This window comes from Cricetulus griseus (assembly GCF_003668045.3).
Source record: "Cricetulus griseus strain 17A/GY chromosome 1 unlocalized genomic scaffold, alternate assembly CriGri-PICRH-1.0 chr1_0, whole genome shotgun sequence".
NCBI classification, from domain to species: Eukaryota; Metazoa; Chordata; class Mammalia; order Rodentia; family Cricetidae; genus Cricetulus; species Cricetulus griseus.
This window is the reverse complement of record NW_023276806.1, coordinates 39,396,236-39,416,903: the sequence shown is the minus strand read 5'-3', so window position 1 is coordinate 39,416,903 and position 20,668 is coordinate 39,396,236. Positions and strand designations below refer to the sequence as shown.

At 35.8% G+C, this 20,668-nt stretch overlaps 1 protein-coding gene across 2 annotated transcripts in view; it reads left to right on the top strand.

The window, feature by feature from the left end:
* The window catches only part of Dpyd (dihydropyrimidine dehydrogenase), an 830,055-nt gene that overhangs the window by 363,852 nt on the left and 445,535 nt on the right, over positions 1-20,668 (top strand). For both annotated transcript variants that reach the window (XM_027395605.1, XM_027395606.2), the window contains exon 12: positions 18,657-18,841. In XM_027395605.1, the coding sequence (XP_027251406.1) occupies positions 18,657-18,841 (185 nt within the window). The remainder of the gene's footprint in view (positions 1-18,656; positions 18,842-20,668) is intronic.

Here is a 20,668-nt window from a genome sequence, read left to right as displayed (position 1 = left end):
TTGGCTTAAGTTATTGCATTCAGTGACTTTAGACTCGTTAGCGCTTGTCTGGTATATCAACTCAAACAAGATCTCCAGAGCCAGGCTGCTCTTATGGAAGCCTGGTTCTACTGCTTCTTGCCTTTTCCCTCTTGGGACATTTCTTTGAACTTCATGGTCCTTTTGTGTAAGATGAATTGGTATCTTCAGTCTAGTAGCACTTTAAAAACAAATGAAATAATATCTGTAAGATGTTTATATGTAGAGATAAAGTATCTCATAAAATTAGGTATGATTTTTATACAACGAATATTTTAATAACTAAACCATGTTTTATTAAACCTTCATTATAAAATTTGTGCTGGCACAAATGTATTTAAAAATCAGAATGTTGTCATGATGTTGGAGCCTCTGTCAGCCGTTCATTTGATATATTTTGTTTGTTTTATTTGTAAAGAAAAATGCACAATTTTAATCATCTATACCATTTTAAGATGTTTTATTTTTAAATAAGATGGTTGCCTTGGAGTACTGAAAGAAATTTTCTTTATGCAAATCCTTAGTTGCACAAGTATCCATTTTGTGCTCCCAAAAATCAGGTATATGAAGAGCAAGGTAATTTAAATCACTTTGGTTTTTAGAACTGAAAACAGATTTTATTAGTTTACTTATTCTAAGAGGAATGCTTGTTTTTGAGACCGGAAAATGAAGCACTTCTGAGGAAATTAAACTCCTGAAAGTATGAGGTGATTCCAGTTTTAAAAAGCAAGGCTTGGAAAGGGAGATAGCACAAAAGGTGATGGCCGACTTACACTGAATGCACAGTACAGGGAGCAGGAGCTCGGATCCTGAGCTCTGAGGGACACAGCCAGGGGAGACCGACTTCCAAGGGCAGGAGTTTATACACAGCATCAAGGCCTGCAGTTTCTGCTCATCGCAGCAGGAACTAGAGATAACAAGCACAATGCCCAGATCTTTCTGAATCTTTAATGCAGCCCTTAGAAATCAACTCCCTTGATGGCATTAATTGCAATTAGTTGCAAAAGGGAGTGTTTTGTGGGGGGAGGGAGAAAGATGGTTTTAAAATCACTCATCGATCTATTAGAAGGCCCTCAGAAAGATCTTTGAACCCTTGTGGGAAAGTCAAGCTTTCTATGAATACCCGCTTCAAGTGTGTCCTGGAGGCCTCTTCTTCCTTGGGGAGAAAAGGTGCGGGTTGTGGCTTAATTATGTTTTTTCTGACAGTCAGAATGAGAAATTGACAGGCAAGAAATGATGTGCCTGAGATCTTAGTGACATGGAGATGTTGACTCTAGTGTTCTATCCATATGTTCATCTGTTTTTGGAGGGAGGATTCTATAGGAATATTTTCATGTGATCACAAGATGGGTAAAGTGCCTAGCAATCACAGTTACTTACACTTTAAAAGACTTGACATCATTGTTTGTGTTATTTTACATCTTATTACAGTATTATTTATTGAGTAATTATCCAGTGGAAGTAGAACACGAAGAATTTTCAGGACTACCATGTGTGTTGTTTGTTTGTGTTGTCTATTTGATGTTCCAAAAGAGAAAGCATTTTTTCCAGAAATTGTTGGCAGCAATTCTATTTAGCTATAAAGTCCTTTTGACTTCAAGTTTGCTTAAGTCCCCTTATTTCTTACAAAAAGGCAAAGAGAAATGGTAAGGGATGAAGGACCAACTTGAGAAACTATCAAATCTACTCTACTATGTATGTTGTATTAAATGTATGCAATAAACTTAAAAGGAATGTAGAGCACTTGATTTTCTTGCTGTGTGGGAAAATATTTTTAATTATTGCAAAATCATAAAGGAGGTGACTCCCCAGTGATCAATATAGGTATGAACAGTTTGGATGGACTCTAGCAGTAGAGTGGTCAGAACAGTGTCACTAGATATATTAAGATGGAACCACTTGCCTTGAAGTTTTCCCATTTGTCTTTCAAAAGTACTAGAAGGAATCAAAATGTTGGTGCATTCTGACTCTGTCATTCCAGGTACTTGTTTGTTTATGAAATTCTGTCATTCTGCTGTCTCAGACTCTGAGCTAGGAGTTTCTGGGGTGGGGGGGGGAAGCATATGCACACTGTACTTACAGAAAAGCAGTTTAAAAGAAGAGAGCACCCACTGAGAATCAATGGATATGGAAGGAGTTTAGAGTCGCAAGGAAGCACAGAGCTGAGCATGAGGGCTCGGGAAAGCTTCTTGGGAGGAAGTGGGTTAAAAGTTGAAGCCTGAATGATGTGTAGGAGTTTCCAGGTGGAGTGGAGGTGGAAGGGAGGGAAGCCACAAGAAGATTATGCAATGTGCTTAACACCACACTGTTAGATTAAGTAGTCATTTTACAGTCATTTAAAAAAGCTGCTTAAAAAGTATGTCTTCAGAAAGTTGTCAGCAGCCTACTCATTTCATGCATGTCCTTATCTTTATAAATGAAGGTATGAATTTTTCACTTTCATTAGAACTTCATTACTTCATGGTTTCTACCATGCATCCAATTATGAATCTCCTTGCAGTGTACAATTGTAGAGGGACTGCTAGAAGCCCATTCATTTGTGGGGACTTCAGACATGGCTGACTAAAGAGAAGTCTTTGCCTGCCAACCTAATGATAGAAATTATCAGACACACATTGCTATAGAATATGCTAATCAGATCTAGAGTGAGTTCTACAAATAGTAGACATGTTCCTGTTAAATGAAATATCACATACAAACACATGGGCTGGCAAGATAGCTTCGTGTGGTCAGGCAATGAATGGGAGACATTCAGTTACTTGAAACAGATGGCATGGTTATGTAAGGATAGGAAGTGGGCTGGAATGACAGGAAATTTGGCAACAAATTCCTATTGAGTCAAAGGACTGCAGGCTAAGCTAAATTTGTTGTTGTTTTGTTAAATTACATTTCAACCAACCAGGTGACAATGGATTTAAATGTTTTCAATATGGAGATATCTTTATCTTAAACAAGTGCTGCTAGATGTTATTTCTGCCATCTATCTCATTGTATTTTGAACTATATTATTCTAAACAGGAGTTAGAAGCAAGGGGGTTACTTTTGGTTGGTGACTCATGTACACAGGCAAGTGTGTTTTCTATACAGACTTACTTACTGTGTGAGAAAATTATTTGCTCAACTTCAGGATATGATTCAACAAATTAGAAGGAAGCTGCTCTAGTAACATGATGGAGAAGCTGATGCACAAATGGCAATTCCAAAGCAGCTTGGGCAGAACTAACAAGTACAGCAGGTGGGATCCTAGTGTAGATGCTTGGGGTGTGTTGCAGCTGGGATTTTTTAGTTCATTCAACAACTGAACTTGGGAGTTGTAACATGGGGTTTTCTGTCTCTGCAGGTCCTGGAACCCTTCTCTGCCCCAAAGAAACATACAGATGCTATATTAGTATATATCTGTTGGCTGGTGCCTTGGGCTTCTTATTGGCTAGCTCTGTCTGAATTACTAACCAATTTCTTATAAATCTAAGTATTCTCACATGATCTTGGCTTACCAGGAATGTCAGACCTGCAACTCTTTTGCCTGCTACATCTCTGCAAAAAAGAGAAGGAGACCAATTTCCTGTTTGCCCCTTCTTATATTCTGATTCTGCCAAGCTATGTCACTTCCTGCCTGTCTGTACATACCTCCAGACCTCTATGGTTAGCTAGTAGCAGTTTCTGCCCAGCTATGTCACTTCCTGGGATTACATGATGACTCCTCTCTGCCTACACTCCCCAGAATCCTGCTTGTCTCCTAGACCTACCTATCAGGGAGTGGAAACTAAGACAAGGGAGAAAGGTTGAAAACAAGCTTTCAGAACTTTTATAATAATGATATTTAATTTGCCTGTCTGTTGTATTACTTTAGGGGTTGTCGTAGAACTTGCTCCGTAGACCAGGCTGGCTTCAAACTCACAGAGATGCTATAGTTGATGTTCTCCAGATGCCATCCAACATATTTTCTTTTTTGAAACAGGATTTCCCACTCACAAGGAGCTCACTAAGTAGGCAAGTTTGGATCACTAAGTAGCAAGAGATAGGATCCACCTGTGTCTACCAACCCACTGCTGGGATTATAAACATAATAATATTTTACTTATTTTTGTTTTAGTTGTTGCTTTGTTTTAAGATTTAATTTTTAAATAGTTCTTTGAAAATTTTATAGAACATGTTTTGATCATATTCTCACTTCCTCCCCAACTCTGACCAGATGTAGCACCCTTGCTTTCTAACCCAACTTTCTGTTCTTTTTTTTTTTTCCTCATCAAAGCCAATTCAAACTTCCCAAATATTCTTGGATGTGTGGTTTCTGCTGCAGCACGGTTGATTTTTCAGAGTACAAGCTGCTAATGAAAACTAACCCTTCATCTCCCATCAGCAAAGGACTGCTCAACTCCTTAGCTGTGGGTGGGTCTTTGTTCAGCTCTGCTTTCCATGCTGATATTGGTCAGGTTTAGGCTTTCACAGATCATATATGTAGTTGCCATGTTCTGTCCAGAGAAACTGTTACCTTGTAGTCATCTAGTGCTACTAGTTCTTATAATGCTTTCTCCTTGGGCTACAGGATGGCTTCTGTGTCCTCATGGATACAAGACAAAGCCTTTACTGACAGGTCTATCTCCACAGCTCTTGGCCCTCAGTATTTCAATCCTCTGTCTTCAGCTTCCTGAGTGCTGGAACTACAAAAGTGCTCCCACATTCAGCCACATTTACCTCTCTTTTGACTGCCATATCTTATTTCTTAAAGCAGGGCTATTATTCAGTGAACGGACTGCTAAATGTAAGTTGTTACAGCAATTCCTTATGGAAGTATGGTAAATGAATATAGTAGAATTTATATTGGACTCCTAGCAGCATCTGTCCTGCCATACTATGACATTTTTATTTGATGATGGCAAGTATCTTAAAGTAATGACAAAGAAGTATTATTTCATGTTACTGTGCTCCCTCCATCCTTTAATGCATTTAAACCCTCACATGAGTATTTCATTTTAAAATATCTGCGTATGCTAGTTGGTTGGCTTAGTGATGAGCATAAGCCCATGATAGTCTATTCTGCACCTCACCTTGCTTTTAATTATATTTTGGAAAAGAGGTATTCCCAAAAGACCAACAGGAAAGCTGTATCTATTTTCTTAAAAATTGCCTTTTTTATCAGAAAGATTATTTTCTGGCTAGATTTATTATCTTTCTATTATAAAATATTCTGCACTGAGAGAAGATGGAGTGTAGAATTGCATGCCAGCACTGGCATTTCTGCAGAATAACCATTGAACATAATAGAATCCTTGCACAGTTTTCCCTTAGAATTATTTTAAAGGGTAGAAGTGATGAGGAGGGAGGTCAAACTGATAACAGTGTTGAAAGTGATTTAGAATCAACATCACATCACTTACAACTGCCGTAGACATCCGTTTGAAGCACAACATGATATTTCTGTAATTATTTTACTTCCTTTAATAACTGCATAGGAATAGGTTTGTTTCCCCAGTGAATCGCTCTGTTCAGAGCCTTTCCTTATCTTTATTTTCCAGGTTTCACTAGTGCTTGATACCATATGCATTCTTACAGGGAGACAGTGGATAAATCAAATCAAAGTCATTTTCCATCAAATCAAAGATTACATATAAGAAGCAGAGCACTAGTATGTAACAAGTTTTGTTGGGAAAAGGAGGCAGAAAATGTAAAAAATCGCGTAATTGTTTCAGAGAAGAGAAACCATAAAATATAGTTAACAGTATTCAACATATAGTGTATGTTATAGAAGCCCTGCACCTTATTGACAAGGTGTTATTATGTTTGTTTTTTAAATGCTGTTTACCTATAGTGTAGTAAAATTCTATTTTTCGAAAAATAAAACAAAATATGATTATTCATCAATAAGGATACAATTTAGAATTAGAATAGTCATTAAAACATAAAACACAAATAAGTTTTTCAGTGTTTTCATATTCCTAGCTTGTTATCTTTGAGGTTCAGGGGCAATAAGTAAGTATCCTGGGTATCTTGGATTTTTCAAAATTATATTTTCAAAATTATATATAAAGATATGCCTAATAATCTTATCATTCTGTAATTTGGATAGATAAAAATCTTTTTTACAGTACAACATACACTATGTTTTTAGTACTTACTGAGAATTATATCCTATAAGAATATTCATGGAAAACATAGTTTAAGATGAATTAAGGTTTTAGAATATTAGAAAAGCCCCCAATGTAATCACAGATAACACTGCATATTTAAAAATTTCATTAACATTGAAAATAAAATATTATTCTTAACCCAGTATTCTTTCAAAATATATAAGTTATTGTGATAGGTTAAAACCCATATGCAAAAGTCAGTTAAATTATAAAATGATGAATGATATGGAGTATTTATTAATATTGTGACTAATATATGTTTTGTTAATAACTCTTCATTTATATTCTTTGTTGAGTGGATGATGTATAAAAAAGGAAATGAAAATCTAAAGCAGGTTTAATCTAAAATTGACCTAATAGAGACATTAGTGTTCGTGTATATTTTGATGAAATGAAAAGTCATGTTCAATTATATATAATATTTACTTCCTCTTCTAGATACTACTCAAGTCAGATGTCATACTTTGATATTGCTAAGGAGAGTCCATCCATGCCTTTTTCCCAAGTTTTCAGTGATTAATGTTATTTGTCACTATCTTTTATTTTCATAGTCACAACAGTTAGAATATTGCCCTCATTATTTTCTCTAGCTATGTTAAGACACCATGAACAATGCAACTTATACTTGAAGTTGTTTCTTGGCTTACAGTTTCAGAAGATGAGTCCATCATTATCATGTTAGGGAGTATGTTAGCAGGCAGGCAGAAATGCATGGTGCTGGAAGAGTAGCTGAGGGCTTACATCTGATCCCCAAGCAGTAGGCATGGAGAACTAGCTTGGAAAGATGTAGGCTTTTGAAATCTCAAAGCCCTCCTCCAGGAGGCCACACCTCCACTAACAAGGGCATACCTCTTAAAGCTTTTCAAACCATTTCACCAACTGAAGAGGAAACATTCAAATATATAAGCATATTCGGGCCATTGTTATTAAACCACCACAAATAATTTGTATTGCAAAGCTCATTAGAGCTTGTCAAAGAGATTTTTACTTACATAACCATAGGTTTCCATGTAAATTAAGTAAGAATGGCAAGTATATGGCAATATATGTTTGACAAATATCTAGCATTTTTAAAAGCTTTCTATAAAATACATGGGCAATTGCCTTGTCTTAGTATCCTGCTCTTCTCCCTATATTTTCATACTTCTACTAACAGAAGTTCCACATCACCAGAATTAATTGCATGACCCTCATACTTTGGGATCCAAGTATTTTCTCCTCTGCTTGTGATATTATCGCCAAATGCTGTACTTTAATTTTGACATTTTCTAACATGGCTTCCTACATCATGTTGAGCTCAAAATCTCTGCAGTTTCATTCTGTATTCAATTAGCTTACAGTATCCAGTTAGGGTCTCCAAGTTACAATAAGTAAACATGTTGTCTTTGTATACAGGTTTGTGCAGCCTAAAAGATGAAGGAAGTCATGTGGCTGTCAAAATGCCAACAAATAGAAAGTGGTCGGGGAACCATATAAACTACTGCTGGTGTCACACACAAAATAGGAAAATGGATCCCTACAGAGAAAACAATAAAAGGGTATTTCAGAGGAAGGGATGTTTGGAATAGAGATAAGTACAAGCAAGGAAGGAAGGAAGGAAGGAAGGAAGGAAGGAAGGAAGGAAGGAAGGAAGGAAGGAAGGATACCGACATGCAAGGGATGTCATGGTGACAAGGAACAGTTGCAGTGATGCACAGACTAGTTCCTTTGGCTGGATTATAAAGTATGTCATGAGAAATAGTAGTGTAATGGTGGGAAGGATGTGATTGCAAATTCATAATTCATAAAGAATTACCCAACATTAGGTCAAGGAATCTATTCTGGATTTAGTGAATTCTAAATTCCAAAGAGCCCTTATTAGTGGAGGTGTGGCCTCCTGGAGGAGGGCTTTGAGATTTCAAAAGCCTACATCTTTCCAAGCTAGTTTTCCATGCCTACTGCTTGGGGATCAGATGTAAGCCCTCAGCTACTGTTCCAGCACCATGCATATCTGCCTGCCTGCTACATACTCCCTAACATGATAATGATGGACTCATCTTCTGAATTCTAAAGAGAGCAGAGAAACTGTATCGTGTTAACACAAATGAAGAATGTGACTCCAGGCAGTGGTGATGCACAGCTTTAATCCCAGCTCTCAGTAGGCAGAGGCAGATGGACCTGTGTGGGTTCAGCATGTTCTACATAGGGAGTTCCAGGACAGCCAGGACTACATGATGAAGATAAATAAATAAATAAATAAATAAATAAATAAATAAATAAACAAACAAAAAACAAACAAACAGACAGACATCCTTCTGGACTTTCCCTCTGATATTTAGTCTTTGCTTCACCTAGTCTCAGTTATACTCATAATGAAATTGTAAGGCAGTTTGCTTATATTTTAACCCAGAGTCCCTGGTACCCTCCCTAGAGCAATCGGTATCCATGGAATGAATGAATGCATGAATGAACAAATGAGTAAGAGGATAGATAAATCTTTCGGTGAAAACAATGAAATACTCATTTCATTCTAAATGATTTTCATTGTAAAGGCACACTACATATGATATGCCCCAGGAAGCCAAGGAAGCCAAGAAAGCCAGCACTCTTTTCTGGATACTTGCATGTATACTGAAAATAGCTGCTATGATTACTTACCCTATTCACTTTCTTTCTTATTTGAGACACTAGTGGATTTTATTTATAGACAGAAATCTTCTTTAGTCTTTGTTCTAAACATGACAGCAGTTTCATTCTTCGTTTAGGGTGCAATTCTTCTGGCATAGGACTGGACTATGTCTCTTTCTCAGTGCTTTCCCCCTTTCTTGCTCACTCTCCTCCATCCATAGAGCATCACTTCTATCCTTCGAGTGCTGTAGCCTCACCTCATCCTTGACAATTATGTATTCCCCTCTTCCTATAATGTTCAGCCGTCTACTTCTTTACGATATTGGTTCATTTTACCCTCCATTCTCCAGTATTGATATCATCTTCCCAAAGAATGCTCTTTCTGACCTTCCATGCTACTAGGGTCTAAAGCACCCACCACCCTACTTCTCACCACTAACTCTGTCATCTGGAAATAGTCTTTTACATGATGTCCTCTCTGTATCCTGTTTCTCTATTATGTGCTTACCTACTTGTTATTTATTTTGTTTTCTGTAATGTATAACCCACAAGGACTGGTCACTTATCTCTGGATTATAATAGTACATACATGGATATATAGAACACTAGTATTAGACAATAAATATTTGCTAATTGAATAAATCCATCCAAGCAAATTCCTTAATTTGTTTTGTTATCATTGCTGAACTTTCAGTAAGAGTGATCCACAAACAGTACCTTATATCTTTTCTGCATTCCTTATCCTTAATGCCTTTCATTGTGTGTTTTGTTGTTAATATTTTACTGCTAATTGCACTCCAGATTAGGAGACCTTGTGACCTGACTTTTGTTTTTCTCTTTTAATTGATACTTTCTAGAACTGCCTCACATGGCTAAGAAATATTTTCGTTCTCATCTAAATCAGATGAATCTTTCTGAATTTTAGTCCAGGTTATTCTTACTGCCTGTTTTACATGCTTGACTTGTTTTTTCTCATATGTACTTACATTTCTTCTTCCAAAACTTTAAATAACCCTCTACTGCATCTACTACTCCAAGATGTGCTTGTATATTTCCAAGTTCCCTGGAGATCTCCAATTTGCTCTTTGATTATGGATCCTAAAAGTGGGACCTGGGTAACCTACTGTCCAACTATAGTACTGAAATCATAGCTATTCTCTTGGACACAAAAGAGATAATGTATGCCTGGCACCCCAGAGCCAGCCATAAGTATAATAGCATGCTATAACAGTTTCCAATACCTTCGTTATAAATACTTGGAACACAGCTTTGGGCAATACCAAAGGTATTTCCCAACTGCATGAAAACTCAACTGGTTCCTATATAAGGAAGCTATATATTGAATTGTGCATCTACTAATGTACAAAATTTGTTTAAGCACAATTCTACTATGTGTTTTAAATTTGCATTGATGTGTGCCTACTGACGATTGACAAGGGGAAAAAAGCTGCAAGATGGATATCAAAAAATAACATTAATGAGCTGCTAAAGCTAAAATTACAGGAACTTATGAAATTGGTTAAACATAAAAACCATTAAACTGTTTACTGAAGCTTCACAGATATACTGCAGCTAATGAGCATTTCTGCTATTTAAATAAGCCCAAATTGAACACACATTACATGGATACATAATTAGTCATGGCAGTCAAACACACATAGACTTACTTTTAAAGCTCTATTTAGGAAATCTTTTCCATTTGATTTATTTTGTTAATTAAAATATTTTCTTCAGCATTCATTTATATTTTAATAATATTGTTTTCACAAGTAGCATAATCTTCTCTTGGCTTTCTGTTTTTGTTTATGCTTTAAATGCAGAAAATGGGGATTTTTATATTAGACATTTTCCTAACCCCTTTCTGTAATTGTTTATATCACTTGGTGGCATCATTCGGCATTTAAAAATTTTTCTCTCATTGGGAATTACATGTGAAATATCTCAGCAGCCTATCGTTTTTCACTGTCTTGTAATTATCAAGAAGTATTAAGCACCCAAATATGCATAGAATTATGATGATTATGGTCCAAATCAGATTAAAGGATGATCTATTCCTTCAAGGAGTTTGTGGTCTTAAGTAGATGGTAACATGGAATATAAATAAGCAAATCAAAGAACAGCATTTGGGAATCCAACAGAGTATCTGAAAACAATCCCCATGTATTTACTTCAAGAGCACTGACCTCCTTGAGGAGATCTTTTCCAGAGAAAATGAAATCAAATTTTCAAGGAGTTCACAGTCTTAAATAGATGGAATTATTGTGGAGAAATAAGCAAATCAAGGTGAAGTGTTTGCATGGGTCTAATTCTGAACTGATTATTTGGTCAGTTTAAGAATGGAAATGAAGCTCCCAGTGGCATGCAAGGAAAGGAGAAGTCATTTATGAAGGCTGCTGTTGACAACTGTCCTTTTAATGACTTGGGGAGCCTCTTTATCCTGGACATCATGGGTTTAGAAAACTAAGCCCTTTCTTTTAGTCACTCTAAATACTACAAATGTAACCAAACTGAAAATAATCCAGGCAGAGAAGTAAAGAAGACAAATAGATAAAGCAATTGAAAGTAGCTGCATACCCATTATCTTCCCCATGGTATGGTTGTTGTGCTAGAAACTTTTAAAATGGACACATTTGGGTTCTGTCCCCATAATGTGCTGTCTTCCATAGCTGTACTTATAACTACAAGAAAAATTGTCAATCAAGACATAATAAGATGTAATGTGGATGCTGAATAAGTGGAATAAGAAACTCAAAGGTAACAAACAAAAACAAGAATAAAAATAATACTTAGTTAGGATCCTCTTATGTGGCAGTAATTTTGCTAGGTGCTGGAAAAGAGGATAACTCAGACTCCTAGCAACTCAGGTACTAGTGAAGACAAAAGAATAATGTAAATGAAATAACACAACTTTAACACAAAGGACCAGAAAACAATTCATTGAAAAGATGATCTAGATGCTGCATCTGCAAAGCCTGTCAAAATTGGTGTCATTTTATGTCCCTCTGACATTCACCTGCCTGTTTTAGCAACTTCATGAACTCCAGTGGAAAGATCATTCTTGGCCCATTCACTTCAACTTTCCCTTATAGGTAGGGTCAATAATAAGGAAGGCTTTTGGGTCAGAAACAATTCAATTCAAATAGAATTGTTGCCACCTTTTGGCTATAACAAAAATGGTATTACCTACCCTCAACATCTAGTTTTTTGAAATGGATGAAATAATATGAAAATATATAGCATTAATGCCTACCAATTACAAAGGATCTGTGAGTGCCAATTGATTTTCTTCACATTGAGTAAGGGTAGAATCAATAGACTGTAAGAAGTAAGTAGGAGAAAAATTCATTAGATGGGCTCACAAATCTTGTTAACTGAGTCCATGTGAGGTTACTGGAAACAAACGATTCAAAGATGATGTCAAGATGTTTAAGCTCTCTTTTTAGACCATTGAAGAATAGAGAAAATTCTAAAAGTTAGCATCGATAATTACAAAATATAATGAGGGCAAGGGAAAAATCATAGTGTTGTGATAGAAACCAAGCCAAAGGATACTCATGACAAAGATGTGGTCATCTCTTGAAGGTTGACAATAAATTATGTCACAGATAGGTAGAAGAAATCAAGGTCCTTGCTCTTTCATGGCCCTGAAAGCAAGAAACTCCTTCCCTTATGTCTGGAGGGTTCCTCACTTAGCTTACCCTATATTTGGCCCTAAAGTATGATAATTTCTGAAAGTCACAAGATTTGGCATCCTGGAATGATAAAACTTGATAAAACTCATAAGAAGATGATTTGGTAGGCAGGTGAAGGTTTGGTATTCTTTAAAAATGGAAGACACTGTGCATATGTATAACTATAGAGCAGATATCTACCTTAGAGGTAATGAATAATGGTAGTCTGTTAGGAAGAGATAGAATAGGGGGTAAAGCCATCCCTTGAAAGGCTCATGGGGCTGGGTATTGGTGGTACATGCCTTTAATTCTAGCACTCAGGAGGCAGGGGCAGGCAGATCTCTGTGAGTTTGAGGCCAGCCTGGTCTACAGCGTGAGTTTCAGGACATACTCCAAAGCAATACAGAGAAATCCTGTCTCGAACACCTGTACCCACCCCTGGCAAAGAGAAGGAGAGCCTCATGGGAGTCAGTGGCTCTTAAAAGGAGGGGTAATTCATAAAAACTAGGGAGAAGGAAGAGAGGCATATTGGGTATTGACCCAGTTGCTTTTTAGTTTTGGCAGTGTGAATACAACCTAGGTCTCATGTAATAGCCTGTTGACTTTGTAGAAAATATGTGACAAGGACATTTCTTGATAATAGAACAAAGAGAAAAGACTTATCAGGCTTTGGCGACAGAAAGCACAAAAGTCTGTAAGGTGCCCACAGGAGTTTATAAGCAAAAGATAGAGTTCTCTAATAACTATGAAATGGAAGGGGGGACAGAGCAGGGTAGTGATCTGAGTTTGGATGTGATAACTTGGAAGAGCCAGGGAATGTCCTGATAATAACACATATTAATGTTTGACCCTTAGTTGGTAGAACTGTTTGGGGAAGGATTAGGAGGTTTGCCTTGTTGGAGATTTGTGTTGGGGGGTGGGGTGGGCTTTGAGACTTCAAAATCCCACAAAAGGCCAAGTCTTCCTCCATCCCCCTCTGTTTCTCTCTATATATTTCTCTCTATATATTTCTCTCTCTCTCTCCTCTCTGTCTCCAACTTGTGTATAAGATATAAGCTCTTTCAGTTGCTCCAGCCACCATACCACACTGCCTTCTTATATTAGTCATACTCACCCTCTGAAACTGTGAGCCAGTCTCAAATTAAATGTTTTTTTTTATAAGTTTCTTTTTGTTATGGTGTACCATCACAGCAATACAACAGTAACTAAGATTAGGGGTGGTGAATAAAGAAAGATTTCAAAGTAGACTTTGAGGTCCTGTTCACTGAGATCAAGTTCAGAGCCACAGATGAGTAGCATTTCTAAAGGAGAAGGTTCAGTGGACTGGATATTAGAGAGCTGGGAAGGGGAATGTTCAGAGATGGAAAATATCTACAATCCAAGAAAAACAGTTAAAAAAGGAGCAAGTGTAGAAAGAAGAGTTTTCCACACATGTAAGAAGATGTACAAAATATTAATGAAGCTTTATTAGTGGTTGCTGAAGAAAGGTGGAAAAGGAGGACATAGCCACTGGATGTGATAAGTAAATAAGCTATGGTTTCATTGGCTGCACAGAATGGAAGGAATCTTTGAATGATGAGAAAAGGAGTAGTGTAGATGCCTCTACCAAAGTGGATAACGAAATGTGGGTATGGCTGAGAAGGGAGGGCCTTGGCAAAATCCAAGGTTTCAAAGTAGGTCAGGAGAAGAGAAAAGTATAAATACTTTTATTTATACTGGAAGACAGAGAAAGAAATAACACGAGAAAGGGCTAGAGAAACAGGAAGATGCAAAATCAAGGTGATTTTCGTAGGGTGGATGAAGGAAAATGGCAACTTCTCACTTCAGTCCCAATTAGCTTTGGGGAATGCATCCTGATTGTATATTTGTGGTTTGGATATGGACACAGAGGCTGCTCGTCCAACATGGTGCTCTCAGCTGAAGATGTTTCTCTCTCCACCCCTTGCTTTCTTCCAGTTATCCTTTTTTTAAAACAGAATTCTCAGATCCTGTCTCTGTACTTAAAATCGTTTGATCTGCCTCATACTTTGCTTTCTTCTCTGAATTACTGAGATGACTGCCCTAGCTTATTTCTTTTCTCCCACCAAGCTTTGATTCTATGGGGTCATCACTAATATCAAATTAAAGAACACTCATTGGGATGGATTCATCTATGTTATCGGGATAATCTTGCATTATAAATGTTGAAGGATTTCTTTCCTTCTATTCTTTTATAATAATAAACTCTTCAAAGAATATGAACAACCCTTTCCATTGTGATTTCTGCACTGTGGTGTTCTTGTTTATGGAGAATTAATTTATATTTATGTACTAGACTACAATACTTTCCACATCCTATTTATAAATACTAAGAAACACACTTGACATATGCTTATGGATTTCGCGTCTATATATATGACAGCACGGCTATGTCAGTTTAATTGACCCTGGCAATCCGCATCTGCTGCTGATGTGTCCCTAAGGGATGGTTTCTGCAGTTTTAAGCTGTGGCTTATTGAAGAACGTGTGTGTCACAATACAATTAAGTCTATATATAAAAAAGTCATTTTGTGCATAACATTAAATTGACTAAAAGTTCCTATTTCAAAACCATTTCTTGTTATAAAGCTACCTTGGAGTGTCTTTGTTTTTTAAATAAGCTCATTTTAACACAGTAGTAATTAAAGCAGAAAATTAACATAAATCTTGAATGTTTGGTATGAATTAGGGATGTTTCTGTTCTTTTAAAGACTGCATAAAATTCCAGGCACCATATCATTTAGCATATTTCTCTCTCATTTGCAGAATTATCTGGACTGTGAATAAGCATGTTTAAGGGCTCTTTTTCAAGTTCTTATTTTTTTTCAACTATAGAGCTACTAGGACATATGCTTGTCTCCATCAACATATAATCCCTCGGAAATCTGTGTGAAAACAGTAAATGATCATAACAGAAAGTGCCTACCCCCTTCAAAAAAGAAAGAAAAACATATAAGCCTTTATTAATATTCATTTAACACTTCACAGGAATGGCAAGCAGTTATTTGGTTTGCAAATGTAAACATACATTTTTCATCCACTAGGGCCTTCATTCCTTCCAAGCTGCATCAGGGCAGTTGTGATCTGCTTCTGAGGTTTGTTTACATTGAATAGCAAGTTGCATGAATCAGCATAGGAGTACAAGTTTTCAGTGGTCCACAGAAGGATGGCTCCAATGACTTAGATAACAGAGGCCCCCTTGTTACAGGCAGCTGAATAAATGGACCCATTACTGATAAATTAGAAGGAAAATGCCAAGATTTTCTGTATTGGAGTCTTAATTTGGAATCTAGATATGATCCCTAAAGGTTTACAAAATGAGGAGGAGAGGTAAAATAGTAGGAACAGTGGCTATAGTTTGAAAATCACTAAGTTTATAAAGATAGGACTGAGGATATGTCTTGCTCAGGAAAATGTCTGCCACCCAAGCCTGTAGGCCTGAGTTTTCAACACAATAAAGAGCTGGTGACAGTGGTGGCTGTCTGAAACTGTAGTACTGATGGCAGGGAGACAGGAAGATCCCTAATGATCATTAGCCAGCCAGTGCAGTCAAATTAATAAACTGTGGGTTTGATGAAAGAATTTGTGTCAACAAATAAACATGGAATGTGGTCAAGGTGAGATACTCACATTAACCTCTGGCATTCATACACATGAGCACAGGTTCATAAAAAGTAGACTTCAACATGCTTACATAGGATTGAGAAAAGTTTTTTTGATTCATATATAGATTCAAGGAACTTGTAAATATTATATGAATATTTTATGTGTCTAGACAGAGTGTACTGTACCTGCAGGGAAATAACTGTGGTTGGAGATTGAGGCCATCATTCTGAGAGTAGCTACTTGGCACTGATGAAAGAAAACATTGGGACCTATTGTGGCACTGTTTGTACTCATATATTTTGTTCATCTATGTTTTTCAATGGTTGTTTTTTCCATGCTGACAATCCCAGAATTATGTATTGAAACTTATGCAGATTGTCACTGTTTTAGTTTCTATTTCATAATATCAAAGCCTACTATGTGACTTTTCACCCACTAAATGTTTCAAGAGAGAAATTGGGACATGCTAAAGTTGAATGCCCCACAAAAGGGCAGAATGCAATTCCATAAGTACTTTTTTGAAAGAGAGCTAAGATTATTTTTAGTATGAAAAATGAAGGTATCTAGTTTGGAATATAGAAGCAACAAATTACTTAATTAAAATAGTTTAATTAATGTCATAAGTTACTAAATGATTTCAATAGTTGATATTCTGGTCTAAGATTTCAAATGCTGAGAGAATCACATAATAAAGAGCTTATTTTGAACAGAGTGCATGTATGGATATTTAGGGACATGCACTCACAAATGTGCATATAATTCTTTGGTTCAAGAAGATAAAACTTTGGAAGGTCCTAGAGCTCTCCTTTAAGAATACAAACATTTAATGGGCTTCACATGTAGCTTAATGATAGAGTGCTTACCTAGCATGCACCAAGTTCTGTGTACAATTCCCATGTCATTCAGATTTTTTTTTAAAAAAATTCATTCTAGCAGAAGACCTCAAAAGAGTCTGAGTAAGGGTCGTTAATTTATAGTTCAAGCTTCATGATATATGTCTGTAATACATGTAGGGAAATAACTAATACCTAATATGTCTTTTTTATTATTAGAATGAAACCAGTAGTTATTTCCAAGTCTATTTCTGTTAAAATGAGATTAAATTTATAAATAGGATGTAAATTTTTAGTGAAACAACCTGAAATTGTTTCCTATTTTAAAATTATCTTCATTTTAATCTCTATTTGGGGGTAGTATATCAAAGTTTTAGACAATTACCATCACTTCTTATGTATAATTACTTACAATTATTAGTCTATATTTCTAAAAGACATTATATCTGCCATTCAGTAATAACACATTAAAGCACATTGAAGAAATGAGCCATATTCACTCTTGATGTTATTGCAACTCAAGTAACTGTCAACAGATGGTGGTGATGATCTGTTATGCAATGGGGAACAATGAGAAAGGTCTCCTTTCATGTGACCTTTAAAGACATTAGAAAAATCTCAAAATGCCATTCTGCATTGAAAATAATTACATGAATATTTAATTTTACTCTTGATGAAAGGTGAGCTAGCATAAGAAGTACAAAGAGAAGATTTTTAAACCTGACTGCGATAGCTTTAACTCCTGGGCTCTTTCATTCATACATATATCAATCCATCCCAGTATTTTCTAAAGTTCAGGTACTATCTGACACAGGATATTACAGAAGCAAGCCATATATATATATATATATATATATATATATATATATATATATTATATATATATATATTATATATGTACATATATATGTTTATATATAAACATATGTATATGTTTATAAATATAAATATATATTATATTCTATATATTATATATAAAATATACATGTTATATATAAATATATATATATATATATATATTTCTTTTCTTCCTGTAGGAATAGTATATCAGCAGTAGCCCAAGAATAGCTGTCTCTTTCTACTTTCTGTAGAATGCAACAGATCAAAAATAAGGCTCATTTTTAATTTTAAAATGATTTTAGATTTAAATAGATTAGTATAATATATTTATATCATTTCTACTCCTCCTTTTGGCTCTGCAACTTATTCACATACTGCCCTCTGAAATTCATGACTTCTCTTATAATTAATATATTCCACACTTGTAAATGTATGCTCACGCATGCACACATGTGCACGCATACGTACACACACACACACACACACACACACACACACGCACACACACACACATTACAAAGGAAGCAGTTCTTTTGAATTCAGTGTGACTGTATACCTGAGTCAATTTTTTTAACAATAATGGTGAATAATATATTGAAAATATAGCAGGTCTTTCCATGTTGCTCTATAAAGTGTCTTTTTCCAAAACTGAGACTTGTTTTTGATCAAAATCCATGAATCAACTATATAACTTTCCTCTGTAGCACTCAAGGACACTATTGGGATCAGGTGAATAGTAACAGATTTATGGATGAGTACACTTTAGAAAATTCATCTATATTATTTCAAAGATTGCATTTTCTTAATAGATTCAACTATTTTTAGACAGTAAATCAGACATTGCTTACATCCATACAACAATAATTAATGAGCATTTTTTGAACTGTTATATGATTCACTGATCTGTCATTGCCTATTGTCTTTCGTTTTTTCAGTGATGGAAGCCTTGAGTCCCATCAAGTTTAACAGATGGGGTCTCCCAGAAGTAGACCCAGAAACCATGCAAACCAGTGAGCCATGGGTATTTGCAGGTGGTGATATTGTAGGTATGGCTAACACCACTGTGGAATCTGTGAATGATGGAAAACAAGCTTCTTGGTACATTCACAAGTACATACAGGTAGGCATTTGTCATCAATATCATTTAAATTTTTTTCTCATAATTACTTTTGACTTTTGCTGTCAATTAATAGGAACACCTTGTTTGTGTGTGTGTGTGTGTGTGTGTGTGTGTGTGTGTGTGTGTGTGTGTTGTTTATGCATGTGCCTTTGTGAATGCACATGTCAATATGTACATAGAAGCCAGAAGAACTTCGGAAGTCCTACCCTATTACTTTCTGACTTATTGTCTTGGAAGTGGTTCTCTCAATGAGCCAAGAGCTGTACTGACAGCAATGCCCATTGATCTTCCTGTCTGTACTTCCTACCAGTGCTGGGGTTATAGGTGCATGGAACCATGCCAACTATTTTACAAGGAGTCTGAGAATTTGAGCTCAAATCCCCATGATTGCATAACAAGTACTCTTATCCAATGAGCCATCTCCCTAACCCAGTATGAGCATTTTTATAAATTGTATATGTACATACACATTTTTACTTGGATATAACATTTACCATGCAAACTGGGTAGCAAAATCATTCAACTGATTGAAAATGCATTATGCATTTCTATTAGCGGAGTGCTATGAAGGCGAAAGCTTGTTGAAAAGTATCTGGAATAGCTTAAATAAAGGATGTGACATGTATCACATTTGCCGATACCCACTTTGATATGAGCTATAATCTGATTCATAATGAACCTATGTAGTCTAGAAAACTATTTGGTCTATCTATGTGAACCAGATGAAGTCCTATCCATTTCCAAATGTGATGTGCATAAATGAGCAGAAAACAAACTATTGGAAAACATCAGTTCTAAATAACTCCAGTGAAGTGGATGTATATATATATATATATATATATATATATATATATATATATATCAAAGTTGCTGAAAAAGAAATCAGGGAAACAACAAACAACACCCTTCACAATTGCCAAAACAAATGATATAAAATATCTTGGGGTAATTCTTAACTAGGAAACAGAAAGAGCTCTATGATAATATCTTCTAGTCTTCAAAGGAGGAAACTGAAGAAGTTATCAGAAGATGAAAAGACACCCCCCACTCATGGATCAGTTGGTTCAACATAATAAAAATGGACATTCTACAAAAAACAATGTACAGATTTAAAGCAATCCCCATGAAAATTAAAATACAATATTTTATATACCTTGAAAGAATAACACTTAGCTTCATATGTAAAGAAAGCAGGATATCCAAAATAATCTCATACAAACAAAGAATTCCTGAAGGTATTCCCACCCCATTGTTTCAAGCTGTACTACAGAATAATAGTAATAAACACAAGAACACATGATATTCACATAAAACAGAAATGTGTATCAACGGAATTAAATCAAATACACAGACATAAATCCACACACTTGTGCACTCGTGATTTTTGATAAAAGAAGCAGGGAATATACAATGAAGAAAAGAAAGCATGTTCAACAAATGATGTCATAACTGGATGGTGGTATGTAGATGAATGCAAATAGAACCGTATCTATTATCAGGAACAAAACTCAAATCCAAATGGATCACAGACTTCAACATAAAACCAGAAACCATGAATCTGATAGAAGAGAAAGTGGGGAATATCCTTGAACACATTGGCACAGGGGACACCTTCCTGAATAGAACACCAAAAATGCAGGCACTAAGATCACCACTTAATAAATTGGACCTCATCGAGTATTACTCAGCTGGTAAAAGAAATGACATTATGAAATTTGCTGACAAATGGTTAAATACTAGAAAAAAATGAATCTAAGTGAGGTAACCCAGACCTCAAAAGACAAACACGGTATTGTACACATTTGTAGGTGGATATTAGCTGTTAAG